The following is a 16365-nucleotide window of genomic DNA, read 5'->3' on the forward strand; positions in this document are numbered from 1 at the left end:
GGGTAAATTTAAGGAATAATGACTTCACAGAAAGGGTAGAGGACAAGTAGAATAGCGCCCATCAGAGGTGGTACAGGCTAATACAGTAGAGCAATTTAAACACGCTTGGGATGGGCATAGGAATATGCTTACAAAGACTTAAGTAGCAAATAGGGTTGAAGTTGCCAAAAGGATAAATGGATAAGGGGCAGACTAGATGGGCCAAGAGGTTCTGGTTTGCCGTCACATTCTATGTTTCTATTATAGAGTATAGAATGTACTAGAGATAAATTATGGCTAGAAACTGATTGATTGGTTGTCCTATTTAGTACTTCTTCCTGTATGTGGTTTGATAGTTTCTCTTGGGTCTTCCCTACTAAACATCTCCATTTGTTCATTCAAAGAAATTATTTCAAACAATAAGGTATCCTGAGTGACAAAACCCTGGTTCACTCGAAAACCGGTATTGTCCCTTTACTCATCTATTCATCCACCTGTAATAGAATTTAAACATCGTTACTCTTGCAAATAGAGTATTGCTGTGGCTGTGATTAGCACTGATTATCAGTTATACACATTTTTTGACCATTTATTAAATGGCACAGTTTTGGGGGTATTAAAATGTGGGTGTAGTTGTGACGCCGGCCTTCAGTTTATAGGGCTAGGCCAGAGGTTCCCAAACGCGGTCCTCAAGGCAGCCCAACGGTCCAGGTTTTAAATGTATCCATGCATTGCCACAGCCATGGATATAACTAAATCCTGGACTGTTGGGGTGCCTTGAGGACCGCGTTTGGGAACATCTGGGCTAGGCATATGAACGTACTGGTACCGTACTATATCGCCCTGCATAGTGGCTTTCCAGATGCTGTCTCCTAGCTTCCCATTGAACTTATACATTACTAAAATTACAGAACATAAACGTGCATCTCCCAGAACATTTCTGTACCTACAAGCGGCGTGTTTCTGAAGGGCTTGATGAGACCAAGTTAGAGATATTGATATTAAATTGGAGATATTGCTTTTATCTGAAATTAATGAATAAAAAACACTTTACCAGCAATTGATAAATAGGTCTGAGCTGTTATTTCTAGGCACGTGTAGATTATAACTCTGCAAGAACATAGGGTACATATAGTGAGGGTATCCCACAACAAGTGCAATAGTTGTGTAACTTACAGTATGTATATAACTCTAGTCAAGGATATCTACTGTAGGTGCTACTGAATCCGATATATACATATATATTGAAGTGCTATTTGCAGAAAATTTATATAGCCACAATCAAGCATTTATTTATTAAGTTTCTTATATAGCGCAGCAAATTCCGTTATGCTTTACAATTGGAAATAACAATGATATAACAAAACTGGGTAATAAGAAACAGGCATAGAGGTAGGAAGGCCCTGCTTGCAAGCTTACAATCTATAGGGGAATAGGCATGTATACACAAGGATAGGTGCTATCTATTGCATAGTTGTCCACCAGATTGCAAAGGTTCTTGGTGGGCTGTATATGGTCACACAGCAATGATGAACCGGGGGTTGGAGGAAGGGGAAGTGAAGAATGAGAAGACATGTTGAGGATATGTGTGGACTGTGCAGAGTGGATGCAATGTGATAGGCAAGTTTATGAAAGTTATGTGTGCAGTTCTGGAATTTGATACGCTTGCCTGAAGAGGTGAGTTTTCAGGGAATGCTTGAAGGTTTGGAGACTAGAGGAGAGTCTTATTGTGTGTGGTAGGGCATTCCACAGAGTGGGTGCAGCCCGAAGAAAGTCCTGCAATCATGAGTTGGAGCGAGTACTGAGTGTGGATGAGAGACGCAGATCTTGTGGAGAGCGAAGAGGTCGGGTTGGGAGGTATTTTGAGATAAGCAAAGTGATGTACGTTGGTGTAGTTTGGTTGATGGCCTTGTGTGTGAGTACAAGTATTTTATTTTGAATACGGTAGAATACATGTAACCAGTGGAGAGACTGACAGAGTGGATCTGCAGACGATGAACGTCTAGCGAGGAGGATTAGCCTCGCAGCTGCATTCAGAATGGTTTGTAGTGGTGACAGTCTCGTTTTGGGAAGACCAGTTAGACTATTGCAATAATCAATGCCGGAGATAATGAGAGCATGGATTAGAGTTTTAGCAGTGTTTTGGATATGTATTTTAGATGCACGTATCATGATTTTGAGACAGATTGAATGTGGGGAACAAAGGACAGATCAGAGTCAAGGATGACACCTAGGCAGCGAGCTTGTGGGGTAGGGTTAATTGTCGAGTTTTCAACAGTGATAGAGATATCAGTTTGGTACCTACTATTGACTGGTGGAAATATAATTAACTCTCTTTTTTAAATATTAAGTTTGAGGTGGTGAGATATCATCCAAGATGAAATGGCAGAAAGGCATTCAGTGACACGGCCCAGTACAGATAGAGACAAATCAGGAGAGGATAGGTAGATTTGAGTATCATCGGGGAGGATAGGTAGATTTAAGTATCATCTGCGTACAGATGATACTGAAATCCAAACGAGCTCATTAGTTTACCAAGAGATGAGTTATAGATTGCGAAAGCAGAGGACCTAGGACTGAGCATTGTGGTACTCCAACTGAAAGAGGCAGCAAAGAGGAGGTAGATTCAGAGAAACGAACACTGAATGAGCGATTAGAAAGGTAGGATAGGAACGAAGAAAGGGCTGGTTCTTTAAGACCTAGGGATTGTAGTGTTTGTATGAGAAGAGAGTGGTCAACAGTGTCAAAGGCAGCAGATAGAAGAAAAATAAGAAGTGAGTAATGGCCTTTAGACTTCGTAGTGATCAAAACATTAACCACTTTAGTCAGTGCTGTCTCTGTGGAGGGTTGGGAATGGAAGCCTGATTGAAGTAGGTCCAATAAGTTGTGTGAGTTAAGAAAATGTGTGAGTCGAGTGTAGGCAAGTCTCTCAAGTAGCTTAGAAAGACAAGGTAGCTGAGAGATAGGGCGGTAGTTTGAGAGAGTGTTAGGGTCAGAATTTATTTTTTTCCAAATGGGAGTAATCACTGAATGCTTGAACAGTGATCGAAAAATACCAGTAGAGAGAGAGTACAGATGTTAGTTAAGGTAGTTATGAGCATCGGAGACAGAGCTTTACTTATTTGTGAGGGTAAAGGATCAAGAGGTGAGGTAGTAGAGAAGCAGGATGAAAAGAGTGATGATACTTCATCTTCATTTGTGGGATCAAATGGAGAGAGAGTACCAGGGAAGGGGGGGTTCAGGTAAAGAACTGAGCCGGTCACTGGCTGATGAAGAGCATACCATTTCATCTCGGATCTTACCAATCTTCTCCTTGAAGTAGGAAGCAAGATCTTGTGCCTTTATTGTGGCTGGTGGGGTAGGTGAGGGAGGATTCAGAAGTGATTTAAATTTATTAAAGAGACGTTTGGGGTTAGAGACTTGAGCAGAGATGAGAGTTTGGAAATGTTTGTTTGGCAGTGTCCAGGGCATTTCTATAAGAGTGGTAGGCAGTCTTATATGTGAGGAAGTCGCTTGAAATACGAGATTTACACCACTAACGTTCAAGTTTACATGTGCGTTTTTGTAGATGTTTCGATCATTTAGAGTGCCATAGTTGACATCTAGGCCTTCGTGGAGTGTGATGGATAGCTGCAGCCACTTTATCAAGGCTAGTTCTAGAGTCTGGTTCAGGTGTGATACAGCCATCTCAGGAGAAAATGTGTTTTACTGAAACTTCTGGCGTGTGATTCATATCATATGCAACAAAATATCAGTGGAATAATTTACACTTGTGCATAACCTGCTACTTTGTAGCATCAAATAGTTAATATTTTTCTATTCAGAATGCAGAAATAGGTGAAAGCAGTTGGAGTGAGGTGGAAAGTTCTTGAAGATTATTTGTGTTAATATTTCTGCGGGTTTGAGGAGGATTGGAGGACTTCAGCAACACAGTTTGAATTAATGAAGGAGAGCATGCAGGTGATAAGGTTGTACTCTGAGAGGGGGAAAGGAGTGTTAGTGAATTCAAAAATGGAGCATAGTCTGGTGAATACTAGATCAAGGCAGTGGCCCTCCTGATGAGTAGAGGAGTCAGTCCATTGGAAGAGGCCAAGAGAGGAGGTTAGAGAGAGTAGTTTGGAGTCATGAGCAACAGGTTTTGGACGATCAATAGGAATATTGAAATCACCCATAATGATGGTGGAGATGTCAGAGGATAAGAAGTGAGGCAGCCAGGCAGAAAAATCTTCGAGAAATTGTTTGGGATGCCCAGGTGGGCGATAGATAGCTGCAACATGCAGAAAGAATGGAGAGTAAACCCTGATGGAATGTACTTCAAATTATGTAAATGTGAGTGATGGAACCTGTAGTAGAACACTGTATGTGAAAGATTGGGAAAGTAATAATCCAACCCCACCTCCTTTATACTTACCAGGCCTGGAGGTGTGTGTGAAGTGGAGACCACCATGTGATAGTACTGCAGGGGAGGCCGTGTCTGATTGTCTGAGCCATTTTTCTGTTATAGCCAACAGATTGAAGTTGTTAGATATGAAGAGGTCATGGATGGATGTTTGTTACAAACAGAGCGTGCATTCCATAAGGCATATTTTAATGATCTGGAAGGTGATGGAAGACGTGATGTTTATGAGGTTAGCTGGATTCCTATGTTGCTATAAATCAGGTGATTGTAAGTGATGCAAGTGGTTGGGTCCTGGAATTGTTGAAATGTCACCAGCTGTCAGAAGTAGAAGAGATAAATGGGTGGCAGAGGTTTGTGAAAGTTTTTTATGGTGAGATGTTGTAGATGGTATTGTCAATGAATATAGGGAAGTAAAAATCTCATGAGTGTTAATAAGAGGGGAGTGAATAATAGAGGGGGCAACATGTACAAAGGGGTGAGTTGCTGGGAGATTTAATGATGTAATGGCCTTTATGAATACTCCATGAAGTGCAATGCAGAAAATCAATTTGTGGTACATAGTTAGTTTGAGATTAAACCAAAGTTATCTAGGCTTAGAGTGTAAGGTTTCACTTGTTAAAGTTAAAAGTTCAGGTGCCTGTTTACTGATGGTGTTCTGCGGTATGTTAACTGAGCATGACAGAGCAAAATTACAAACACAGGTATGTACAGTCACATGCAAATCACAATATAACTGGTTTTATACAAAATTGGTTGCATTCTGTTCTTAGAGATCATGAGGATTATAGTTTGAAAGATATATACAGGTTGAGTATCCCTTTTCCAAAATACTTGGGACCAGAAGTATTTTGGATATGGGATTTTTCCGTATTTTGGAATAATTGCATACCATAATGAGATATCATGGTGATGGGACCTTAGTCGAAGCACAGAATGCATTTATGTTACATATACACCTTATACACACAGCCTGAAGGTAATTTTAGCCAATATTTTTTATAACTTTGTGCATTAAACAAAGTGTGTCTACATTCACACAATTAATTTATGTTTCATATACACCTTATACACACATCCTGAAGGTCATTTAATACAATATTTTGAATAACTTTGTGTATTAAACAAAATTTGTGTACATTGAGCCATCAGAAAACAAATGTTTCACTATCTCACTCTCACTCAAAAAAGTCTGTATTTCGGAATATTCCGTATTTCGGAATATTTGGATATGGGATACTCAACCTGTACATACGTTTAAATGCACAGATGATTTTGAGTGAGGATGAAAGGAAGGGTCGTTGTTCTGTTGCAACGTTGGTTGGATGTTTGACTGTTTTCGTCCAGTTTAAGTCCTGGGTAATTCTATATCGTAATATTTTCTTAACCTTTTTAAAACAACCCTTCTAAGACAGCCCTGTTCATCCTAGCTTCTTTCCTTAAGAAAGATGCTAGGCTGAACAGCCTGGCTGAAGTATAGCTAGTAGAATCTGAAAATGTGTTTTACTGAAACTTCTGGCGTGTGATTCATATCATATGCAACAAAATATCAGTGGAATTCTTTACACTTGTGCATAACCTGCTACTTTGTAGCATCAAATAGTTAATATTTTTCTATTCAGGACAAATAGTTATATGCTTGAAAACCAAACAGCAGTACAGCTTATACACACACAGATCTATTTACCTTAGTGCACAGCCTTGTTTTTATTGAACCCTTTATTTACACAGAATCTCTTCTTTTTCTGCCACATATTTCTTTATTACTGTATTCCCTTTTTTCTTATAAATAGCATTACGTTCATTGAATAAAATCTGATACCATTTTTTTTAACTATACTGTATCTAATAGACTGCTTTTAAAATAAATGTGAAAAAAGGGATTGATACTGATTCCTGTTCTTTAGTTTTGTAGAATAGAATCTACCAAATCATTCTCTTGCGATATTGTATAAAATTAAACATAATTGAATTGTAAAGTTCATCAGAATTAGGCTTACCATACTATCCCTTTAAACTGGGACACTAATGAATTACGCAGGTTTTGTGGCAGGCTTACTCCAAGCCTGCATTTCACCTAGTTTTAATCAGCCATAGAACCTGTGTAACCCATGAGTATCCCAGTTTAAAGGGATGGTATGGTAACCCGAATCATAAGGCAGTTACTTATTATTGGCATTTTGTATTACCTCTCCAACTTACTGCTGTAATTACTGCCATTGACAGCGCAACCTTATAGAAGAACTCCAATTCAAACTTTTATTGCTGCCCACAGAGGTGCCATGCCAGAGATAAGTGTCATGACTGAGAGGGCACTGTGTCTCTCACGCCATAGAGGTACAAGCAAAACTGATAATAATTATGTGTAGTGTGTGAGGTTATGGTGGAACCTTGCACTCAATGGAACCCCCCAATTAAATATTATTGTTATATATTAGTATATAGTTTGCTGGTATCTTACCAAGACTGATGATTTTATTATTAGGTTAAGCATTTAACTAAAAATAATTGAACACATGGGCTTTAATAGAACCATGATAACTTTCTGTTTGTTAATTTTTATTTTATAATTTGAATTTTCTGTTCCGGTTTCATTTTCCTTAGGACATAATGTGCAAAGTGAAAACCTGGTTAATAGATGAACAGAATCATGTCCGTTATTACCACGACTGGAATGACAAGGAGGTACTGTTCCTGTTTTGTTTTAACATCTCATTGATACTGTATTGTTGATATTCTGGGGGAGGAAATCCAGGCTGTCGTTATACCGACGCCGGGATCCCGCTGATGAGAAGACTGATAGGGGTGAGTAAGGGTGTTCTCCCCTCCCGTCACCCCCCTAACCCACCCTTCCCATAGCCTAACCCTAACCTCCCCCCCTTAGTGCCTAACCCTAATCCGTCCCTTGGAGGTGCCTAATCCTAACCCGTGGACCCGCTGCCTCCCTAACACTCCCTCCACCACCACCCACCCTCACCCACCCCCCCGCAGCCTAATGTCCCCCGGGGATGCTAAACCTAACCTGCCCCTCTCGCAGCCTAACCCTAATCACCCCGCCTGGCACCTAAACCTAACACCCCATCCCTCCCACCCATTTACAGTTGGGATGGCGACTGTCAGGATCCTGACCCAATTGGAGTTCCAATGTTGGGATTCGATGGGTGTCGGGATCCAGGCGTCAGTATTTCGAATGCCGAGATCTCAACAGCATTTCGACCACATCCAGTATTGTTGTTGTGTCCTGTTACAATGACGTTGGCACTCCAGTTGTTGCTGAACCACATCTCTCGTGACTTTCTGGCTCCTCCCGGCACTTCAAGTAAATAGTTAAGCATGAGCTATTGTGCTTAAGGGTTGCCTCTTCTTCTTGATCTTGTTAATAACTGCTTGGATTGTACCCATGCATTTAGCCACAGCGTGTCAGAGGCTTCTAAAATCAGTATAATGAAGAAAAGGTTAAATATATTTGTCAACAGGACTATAGGTATGAGGCATTTAAATATTACCAAGTGAACAGTTTTTTTGTGGGGTTTTTTTTTTTGTATTGGTGCTTATTCAATCAGATGTACATCTTTTCGCCCCCCCCCCCCCCCCCTCCCAAGGCACCAGTGTGCAATGTGCAAATACAATAATAGGCAAAAGCACCACTAATGTACAAAAAAATGTTAAAAAAAATTGTGACTATTGCTGGGCGTGAAGCTTAACATTATTATAGTATGGTAATTAGCATATACTTTGAAGGATGTCGCTACAGTATAAATATTCATATAGACATTACTATATTTCTCTTACATCCTAGAGGATACTGGGAATCCATTTAGTACCATGGGGTATAGACGGGTCCACTTGGAGCCATGGGCACTTTAAGAATTTGATAGTGTGGGCTGGCTCCTCCCTCTATGCCCCTCCTACCAGACTTAGTTTAGAAAAATGTGCTCGGAGAAGCCGGTCACGCTTATGGAAGCTCCTGAAGAGTTTTCTGCATTTATTTTTCTGTTTGTTATTTTCAGGCAGGACTGGATGGCACCAGCCTGCCTGCTTCGTGGGACTTAGGGGGGAAACGGCCCAACCTCTTGAAGGGTTAATGGTCCCATTCCCCGCTGACAGGACACTAGTTCCTGAGGGAACTATTCGCAAGCCCCACCACGGCGAGCATACATTTCCGCAGTACGCCGCCACCCCTAACAGAGCCAGAAGATAGAAGACTGGTGAGTACTAAGCCGGCGTCCTGGTTAGCGGGTCGCCGGCCATTATGGCGGCATGAGGGTACGGAGACGCACGGCTTCTAACCGGGACGGATTGCGCTCCAGACTCCGTACACAACTGCATCTCAGTACACTGTACACAGTACCCACACTGGCAAACAAAGCCTTAAAACGGTTCTCTTTCTATTTTAAGCACAAATTACCTCAGACAGTATAAAAAAAAGCGGTTAGGCCGCGCGCCCTTGAAGAGGCGGTGCTTCACTATGAGCAGATCCAGCAGCTCACCAGCGCCATTTTCCGTCTGCAGTGGACACCACGCTGACTGAAAGGGACACGCAGCTCCTCCGGTGTGACTCCAGAATACCTCAGCGGTACCAGGGGGTCATAGCAGGGGGTGAGTGATTATTAGTGTACTAAGTCCCCAATCTGGGGACTTAGTCTGCAACCTGGCTAAGCTTGGCATTAGCGATAAAGGATGCGGTGTGCTGCCTCCAAATACCTCTGAGTCTCCCTGGAAGGGCTCTTTGTGGGTTTATTGTGATTTTTAACCTTTCCTGTGTGTGTGTGCTGTCACATTTACAATATGTCAGGCAAAGAGTGTGTTTCATGTACGGCAGAGTGTTCCTCTTCCGTAGGGAGCTCACTACTATGTACTCAGTGTAGTGCACCTTCTCAGGCTAGCGGGGCTGAACCAGCGTGGCTGGATTCCATCAAAGGAATGATTTGCAATACCTCTAATAAATTGTCCCACAATGAGAAAGATGCAATACATAAGACAGTCTGTGAATGAGATTATGAACAGAGACTCAGTCCCCAAACAAGCGTCTCAGTCCCTTGCCATTTGTCCACAAAAACGAACTCTGGCCCATATCCTGCAGTCTGACTCTGACGCCGAGGGGTCAGACATGGAAGAGGGGGAGGTGGATTCAGAAGGGGGGGACACTGCTCTGTCACAGGGAATAGAGGCTCTTATAGAAGCTATCAGAGATGTGCTATAAATTCCTGATAAGGTGACAGAGGAGTGTGAGGAATCTTATTTTAATGTAAAACAGAAGTCCTCATTCACTTTTCCCGTGTCAAAGGAATTGAATACCCTGTTTGAAAAACCATGGGATAAGAAATATCAAATCCCTAAAAGGTTACTCACATCTTTTCCTTTTCCTCCTGAGAATAGGAAAAAATAGGAAAGTCCACTGGTACCGGATGCAGCTGTGTCCAGGTTGTCATGGAAGATTGTGTTACCTGTCCCTGATGCAGCCTCCCTGAAAGACACAGCTGATCTTAATATTGAGACTACACTCAAATCCTTGTACACAGCTGCGGGGGTGGCTCAGAGACCCACTATAGCATGTGCGTGGATTACTAAAGACATTGCTAAATGGTTGGGTAACCTTTTTGAAGGGTTGGATTCCTTATCTATGTGGGAGATTGTGTTACTCCTGCAACATATACAGGACTCTGCAAACTTTATGGTGGAAGCCATAAAAGAAGTAGGTTTGCTTAATGCACGCACCACTGCTATGCAGTGTCAGCACGCAGGGGCTTACGGTTACGCCAGTGGACTGCGGACACGGAATCCAGGAAAGGTGTGGAAGGCCTACCCTTCACAGGAGAGGTCTTATTTGGAGATGAACTAGACAAATGGGTCTCCAAAGCTACTGCGGGTAAGTCCACATATCTTCCTTCTGCAGCACCCCCAACCAGGAAGACCTACTCAGGACCTACTCTACAGTCCTTTCGGACTGCCAAGTTTAAGGGCAAAGTCAGAGGTTCTTCTACTGCCAACAGAGGTGCTAGAGGTAAACTACGTAAACCAGCAACTGCCGGTTCTGAGGAACAGAGCTCCAGTTCTGCTTCCTCATAGCCTTCTGCATGACGGTGGACCGGGAGGCCTGGAAGACTGGCAGGTAGGAGCCCCGACTAAAAAATTTCAGTCACATCTGGACAACATCATGCGAGGATCCCTGGTTCATAGATCTTATTTCCCAGGGCTACAGACTGGAGTTTCAGGAGCTCCCACCTCACAGATTCTTCAATCAGGCTTACCAGTTTCACAAAAGGCAAGTATAACCTTATAGGATCCATTCAAAAACTGGTACATACTCAGGTCATTGTTCCAGTTCCACCTCATCTCCAAAACAAGAGATATTATTCCAACTTGTTTGTGGTACCGAAACCGGACGGTTCAGTAAAGCCGATTTTAAATCTAAAATCGTTGAACCCGTACTTACGAGTGTTCAAATTCAAGATGGAGTCTCTGAGAGCTGTGATCTCAGGTCTGGAGAAGGGGGAATTCCTAGTGTCTCTGGATATCAAGGATGCGTACCTTCACATTCCGATCTGGCCACCTCACCAGTCGTATCTACGCTTTGCACTACAGGACTTTCATTACCAGTTCCAGGCCCTGCCATTTGGTCTCTCCATGGCACCGAGAGTGTTCACGAAGGTGATGGCAGAGATGATGTTTCTCCTTTGCAAGCAGGGAGTGAGCATAATCCCGTACCTGGACAATCTTCTGATAAAGGCACCGTCCAGGGAAAGGTTGTTGGACAGCATTGGTCTCACAGCCAAACTACTCCTGGATCACGTGTGGATTCTAAATCTCCAGAAATCTCACTTAGAGCCAACTCGGAGGCTCCCATTTTTGGGAATGATACTGGACACAGAGTCACAGAAATTTTTTCTTCCGTTGGAGAAAGCTTTGGTAATCTAGTCGATGGTTCGGGATGTCCAGAAGCCAACCCGGATATCGGTGCATCTACGCATTCGCCTTCTGGAGAAAATGGTGGCCTCTTACGAGAGGCTTCAGTACGGAAGGTTTCATGCGAGGCCCTTACAGCTGGATCTGTTGGACAAATGGTCCAGATCGCATCTTCACAGACAGATCCATCTGTCGCCAGAGGCCAGGATTTCCCTTCTGTGGTGGCTCCAGACTTCTCACTTAATCGAGGGCCGACTGCTCGGGATTCAGAATTGGATTTTGCTAACCATGGACGCAAGCCTCAGAGGTTGGGGAGCGGTCCCCCAGGGGGTACAGTTTCAAGGAAGATGGTCAAGTCAGGAAGTCGTCCTTCCAATCAACATTCTGGAACTCAGGGCTGTATACAACGCCCTGCTGCAAGCCTCTTATCTTCTTCAGGATCAGGCCATTCGGGTTCAGTTGGACAATGTGACGGCAGTAGCGTACATAAACCGACAGGGCGGAACGAAAATCAGAGCAGCAATGTCAGAGGTATCAAGAATTCTCCTTTGGGCAGAAAAATACTGTGGCGTTGTTGGCGGTCTTCATTCCGGGAGTAGACAACTGGGAAGCAGACGTCATCAGCAAACACGACCTGCACACAGGGGGAGTGGGGCCCTCACCCGGAGGTGTTCATGTGCTTGACACGTCGATGGGGATGTCCACAAATCGACATGATGGCCTCTCGTCTCAACAAGAAGCTCAAGCGGTATTGTTCCAGGTCGGGAGACTCACAGGCAGTGGCAGTGGACTATCTGACAACTTCATGGGTCTATCAGATTGTGCACGTGTTCCCTCCACTTCCGCTAATCCCAAGAATTCTGAAAAGAATAAAAAGGGAAAAAGTTTAAGTAATCCTCATTGCTCTGGACTGTCCAAGAAGGGCCTGATACGCGGACCTTCTGGAGATGCTCCTGGAAGATCCGTGGCCTCTACCTCTTTGCGAGGATCTTCTGCAACAGGGCTCGTTCGTCTATCAAGACTTAACACGGCTACGTTTGACGGCATGGAAGTTGAACTGCTGATTCTAGCCAGGAGAGGCATCCTTGACAAGGTCATCCTGACTATGATTCAAGCCAGGAAGGGGGTAACGTCTAAACATTACCACCGTATTTGGAAGAAATTTGTCTCTTGGTGTGAGAGCAGAAAATATTCTGCGGTGGACATTCATCTGGGACCTTTCCTGCTTTTTCTGCAGTCGGGTGTGGATGTGGGCCTACGTCTGGGCTCCATAAAAGTCCAGATTTCGGCCTTGTCCATTTTCTTTCAGAAACATTTGGGCTTCTCTCCCTGAGGTCCAGACGTTCTTGAAAGTGGTTCTGCACATCCAGCCTCCCTTTGTGCCTCTCACGGCACCTTGGGAATCTCAATTTGGGGCTGCAGTTCCTCTAGTCGGATTGGTTTGAACCATTACAGGAGGTAGATGTAAAATATCTTATGTGGAAGATCGTCACACTGTTAGCCTTGGCTTCAGCAAGACGTGTGTCGGAGCTGTGGGCGTTGTCTTTCAAGAGCCCCTATTTAATTTTCCATGAGGACAGAGCTAAACTCAGGGCTCGTCAACAATTTCTTCCTAAGGTGGTGTCTGCGTTTCACATCAACCAACCTATTGTGGTTCCGGTTGTTACCGACACCTCTGTCACTTCAAACTCTTTGGATGTTGTGAGGGCTTTGAAGGTGTATGTGAAGAGAACAGCTCGTCACAGGAAGCCTGACTCGCTGTTTGTTCTTTACGATCCCAATAAGATTGGGTGTCCTGCTTCAAAGCAGTCGATTGTGCGCTGGATCAGGCTCACTATCCAGCATGCTTATTCCACGTAAGGATTGCAGATTCCCAAATCGTTACTGGCCCACTCGACTAGATCAGTGGTTTCTTCTTGGGCGGCTGCTCGCGGTGTCTCGGCCTTACAGCTCTGCCGAGCAGCTACTTGGTCAGGTTCGGACACGTTTGCAAAGTTCTATAAGTTCGATACTTTGGTCTCTGAGGACCTTCAGTTTGGTCGATCAGTTCTGCAGGAACCTCAGCACACTCCCACCCGGATTGGGAGCTTTGGTACTTCCCCATGGTACTAAATGGATCCGCAGTATCCTCTAGGACATAAGAGAAAATAGGATTTTAATTACCTACCGGTAAATCCTTTTCTCGTAGTCCATAGAGGATACTGGGCGCCTGCCCGGTGCTTCGTTCGTCCTGCACTGTTACTTGGTTAATTATTGTTGTTTGGTTCAGCTGGCTTTCCTCTTGTTTGTGTGTGCTGGTTCGGAATCTCACCACTATCCTTTTATATCCTTCTCTCAAAGTATGTCCATCTCCTCGGGCACAGTTTCCTAGACTGAGTCTGGTAGGTGGGGCATAGAGTGAGGAGCCAGCCCACACTATCAAATTCTTAAAGTGCCCAAGGCTCCTAGTGGACCTGTCTATACCTCATGGTACTAAGTGGATCCCCAGTATCCTCTACGGACTACAAGAAAAGAATTTACCGGTAGATAATTAAAATCCTATTTTACATTTACAACTCATGCAAGATTCACTTTGTTTAATATGTGCCTCATGTCATTGAGACAGTGCCAGCTATAAATTATCTAAGGTTTGCTAAATATTGTAGTAGATGGGTCATAGTTACTGTAACTGTTATTAAAGCTGTGATATTCAGAGAGAGGTCTTGCAGCCAGTTAGCACTTATCTGAAGCCGTGTTGCGGTATTAAGGCGGTCGCCTGATAAACCGCTTGTTCTTACCTCAGTATATGTTGGGTTTGTCATGTTTTTGTTTATCATGAACTGAATACTTTGCTTTTTTTTAATCAGAATTTAATGCACAAACCAATTGAAATCTAAATGAAATGCTCAATATTAATAAACGCTAAAGGCTTGGTTCAGTGATTTGTACACGGTGAATGCAGCTTGAGCAGAGGTAACTCCCTATTCTCTTGTCATCCAGTTACAAACGACAGTTTGTTCACCAATTGATATATATAGCTGACAACACTGGCTTTTGGGTGCTGTGTAAAATGCTGCTGAGTATGATGGGGCATTAGTGGGACAGAATTTCAGAATTGAATTAGTATTTTAGGGCAGTATTTCAGCCATAAAGGACTACTGAAACACAAGTTTATTATTTAATACTAGTTATCAGCCCGTCAAAGTGACGGAACAACAAGCGGTAATGTCAGTGCTGACGGCTGTGCACGCCCAAATGGAGCAACACCTGATTTGCTCCGTTGGGAGCCATCTAGTGGCGCGCAAAACACTTGAATTTCCCCCGTGGAGGTGAGGAGCAGCGTTAGCCTTTTATTAAATTGGATCTGCACTTTTACATAGGCTAAGATGTAAAACATTCGTTAGGTTGACAGAACTTGAGATATTTGACATACTTTCATGTTCATTCGTGTGTGAAATATTTAATTTCTCTATCGTCCTAGTGGATGCTGGGGTTCCTGAAAGGACCATGGGGGAATAGCGGCTCCGCAGGAGACAGGGCACAAAAAGTAAAGCTTTTCCGATCAGGTGGTGTGCACTGGCTCCTCCCCCTATGACCCTCCTCCAGACTCCAGTTAGATTTTTGTGCCCGGCCGAGAAGGGTGCAATCTAGGTGGCTCTCCTAAAGAGCTGCTTAGAGAAAGTTTAGCTAGGTTTTTTATGTTACAGTGATTCCTGCTGGCAACAGGATCACTGCAGCGAGGGACTGAGGGGAGAAGGAGTCAACTCACCTGCGTGCAGGATGGATTGGCTTCTTGGCTACTGGACATCAAGCTCCAGAGGGACGATCACAGGTACAGCCTGGATGGTCACCGGAGCCGCGCCGCCGGCCCCCTTGCAGATGCTGAAGACAGAAGAGGTCCAGAATCGGCGGCTGAAGACTCCTGCAGTCTTCTAAAGGTAGCGCACAGCACTGCAGCTGTGCGCCATTTTCCTCTCAGCACACTTCACACGGCAGTCACTGAGGGTGCAGGGCGCTGGGAGGGGGGCGCCCTGGGAGGCAAAATGAGTACCTATAAAGGCTAAAAATACCTCACATATAGCCCTAGAGGCTATATGGAGATATTTAACCCCTGCCTGATTTCTCAAAATAGCGGGAGACGAGCCCGCCGGAAAAGGGGCGGGGCCTATCTCCTCAGCACACGGCGCCATTTCCTCTCACAGCTCCGCTGGTCAGGACGGCTCCCAGGTCTCTCCCCTGCACTGCACTACAGAAACAGGGTAAAACAGAGAGGGGGGGCAAATTTATGGCGATATTTTTATATAACAAAGCAGCTATAGGGGAGCACTTATTATAAGGCTATCCCTGATATATATATAGCGCTTTTGGTGTGTGCTGGCAGACTCTCCCTCTGTCTCCCCAAAGGGCTAGTGGGTCCTGTCTTCATTAGGAGCATTCCCTGTGTGTCTGCTGTGTGTCGGTACGTGTGTGTCGACATGTATGAGGACGATATTGGTGTGGAGGCGGAGCAATTGCCAAATATGGGGATGTCACCTCCTAGGGGGTCGACACCAGAATGGATGCCTTTATTTATGGAACTACGGGATAGTGTCAACACGCTAAAGCAGTCGTTTGACGACATGAGACGGCCGGACAATCAATTAGTGCCTGTCCAGGCGACTCAAACACCGTCAGGGGCTGTGAAACGCCCTTTGCCTCAGTCGGTCGACACAGACCCAGACACAGGCGATGACTCCAGTGGTGACGGTGACGAATCAACCGTATTTTCCAGTAGGGCCACACGTTATATGATTTTGGCAATGAAGGAGGCGTTACATTTAGCTGATACTACAGGTACCACTAAACAGGGTATTATGTGGGGTATGAAAAAACTACCTATAGTTTTTCCTGAATCAGAAGAACTAAATGACGTGTGTAATGAAGCGTGGGTTGCCCCTGATAAAAAGCTGATAATTTCAAAGAAATTATTGGCATTATACCCTTTCCCGCCAGAGGTTAGGGAGCGCTGGGAAACACCTCCTAGGGTGGACAAGGCGCTAACACGCTTATCTAAACAAGTGGCATTACCCTCTCCTGAGACGGCCGCACTTAAAGATCCATCAGAT

At 44.1% G+C, this 16365-nt stretch overlaps 1 protein-coding gene across 1 annotated transcript in view; it reads left to right on the top strand.

Moving 5' to 3' along the window:
• Positions 1 to 16365, top strand: part of OLA1 (Obg like ATPase 1) — a 315794-nt gene that overhangs the window by 181320 nt on the left and 118109 nt on the right. The window contains exon 6 of the mRNA XM_063933437.1: positions 6980 to 7060. Within this exon, the coding sequence (XP_063789507.1) occupies positions 6980 to 7060 (81 nt within the window). The remainder of the gene's footprint in view (positions 1 to 6979; positions 7061 to 16365) is intronic.

This window comes from Pseudophryne corroboree, chromosome 7, assembly GCF_028390025.1.
Source record: "Pseudophryne corroboree isolate aPseCor3 chromosome 7, aPseCor3.hap2, whole genome shotgun sequence".
Classification (NCBI taxonomy): domain Eukaryota; kingdom Metazoa; phylum Chordata; class Amphibia; order Anura; family Myobatrachidae; genus Pseudophryne; species Pseudophryne corroboree.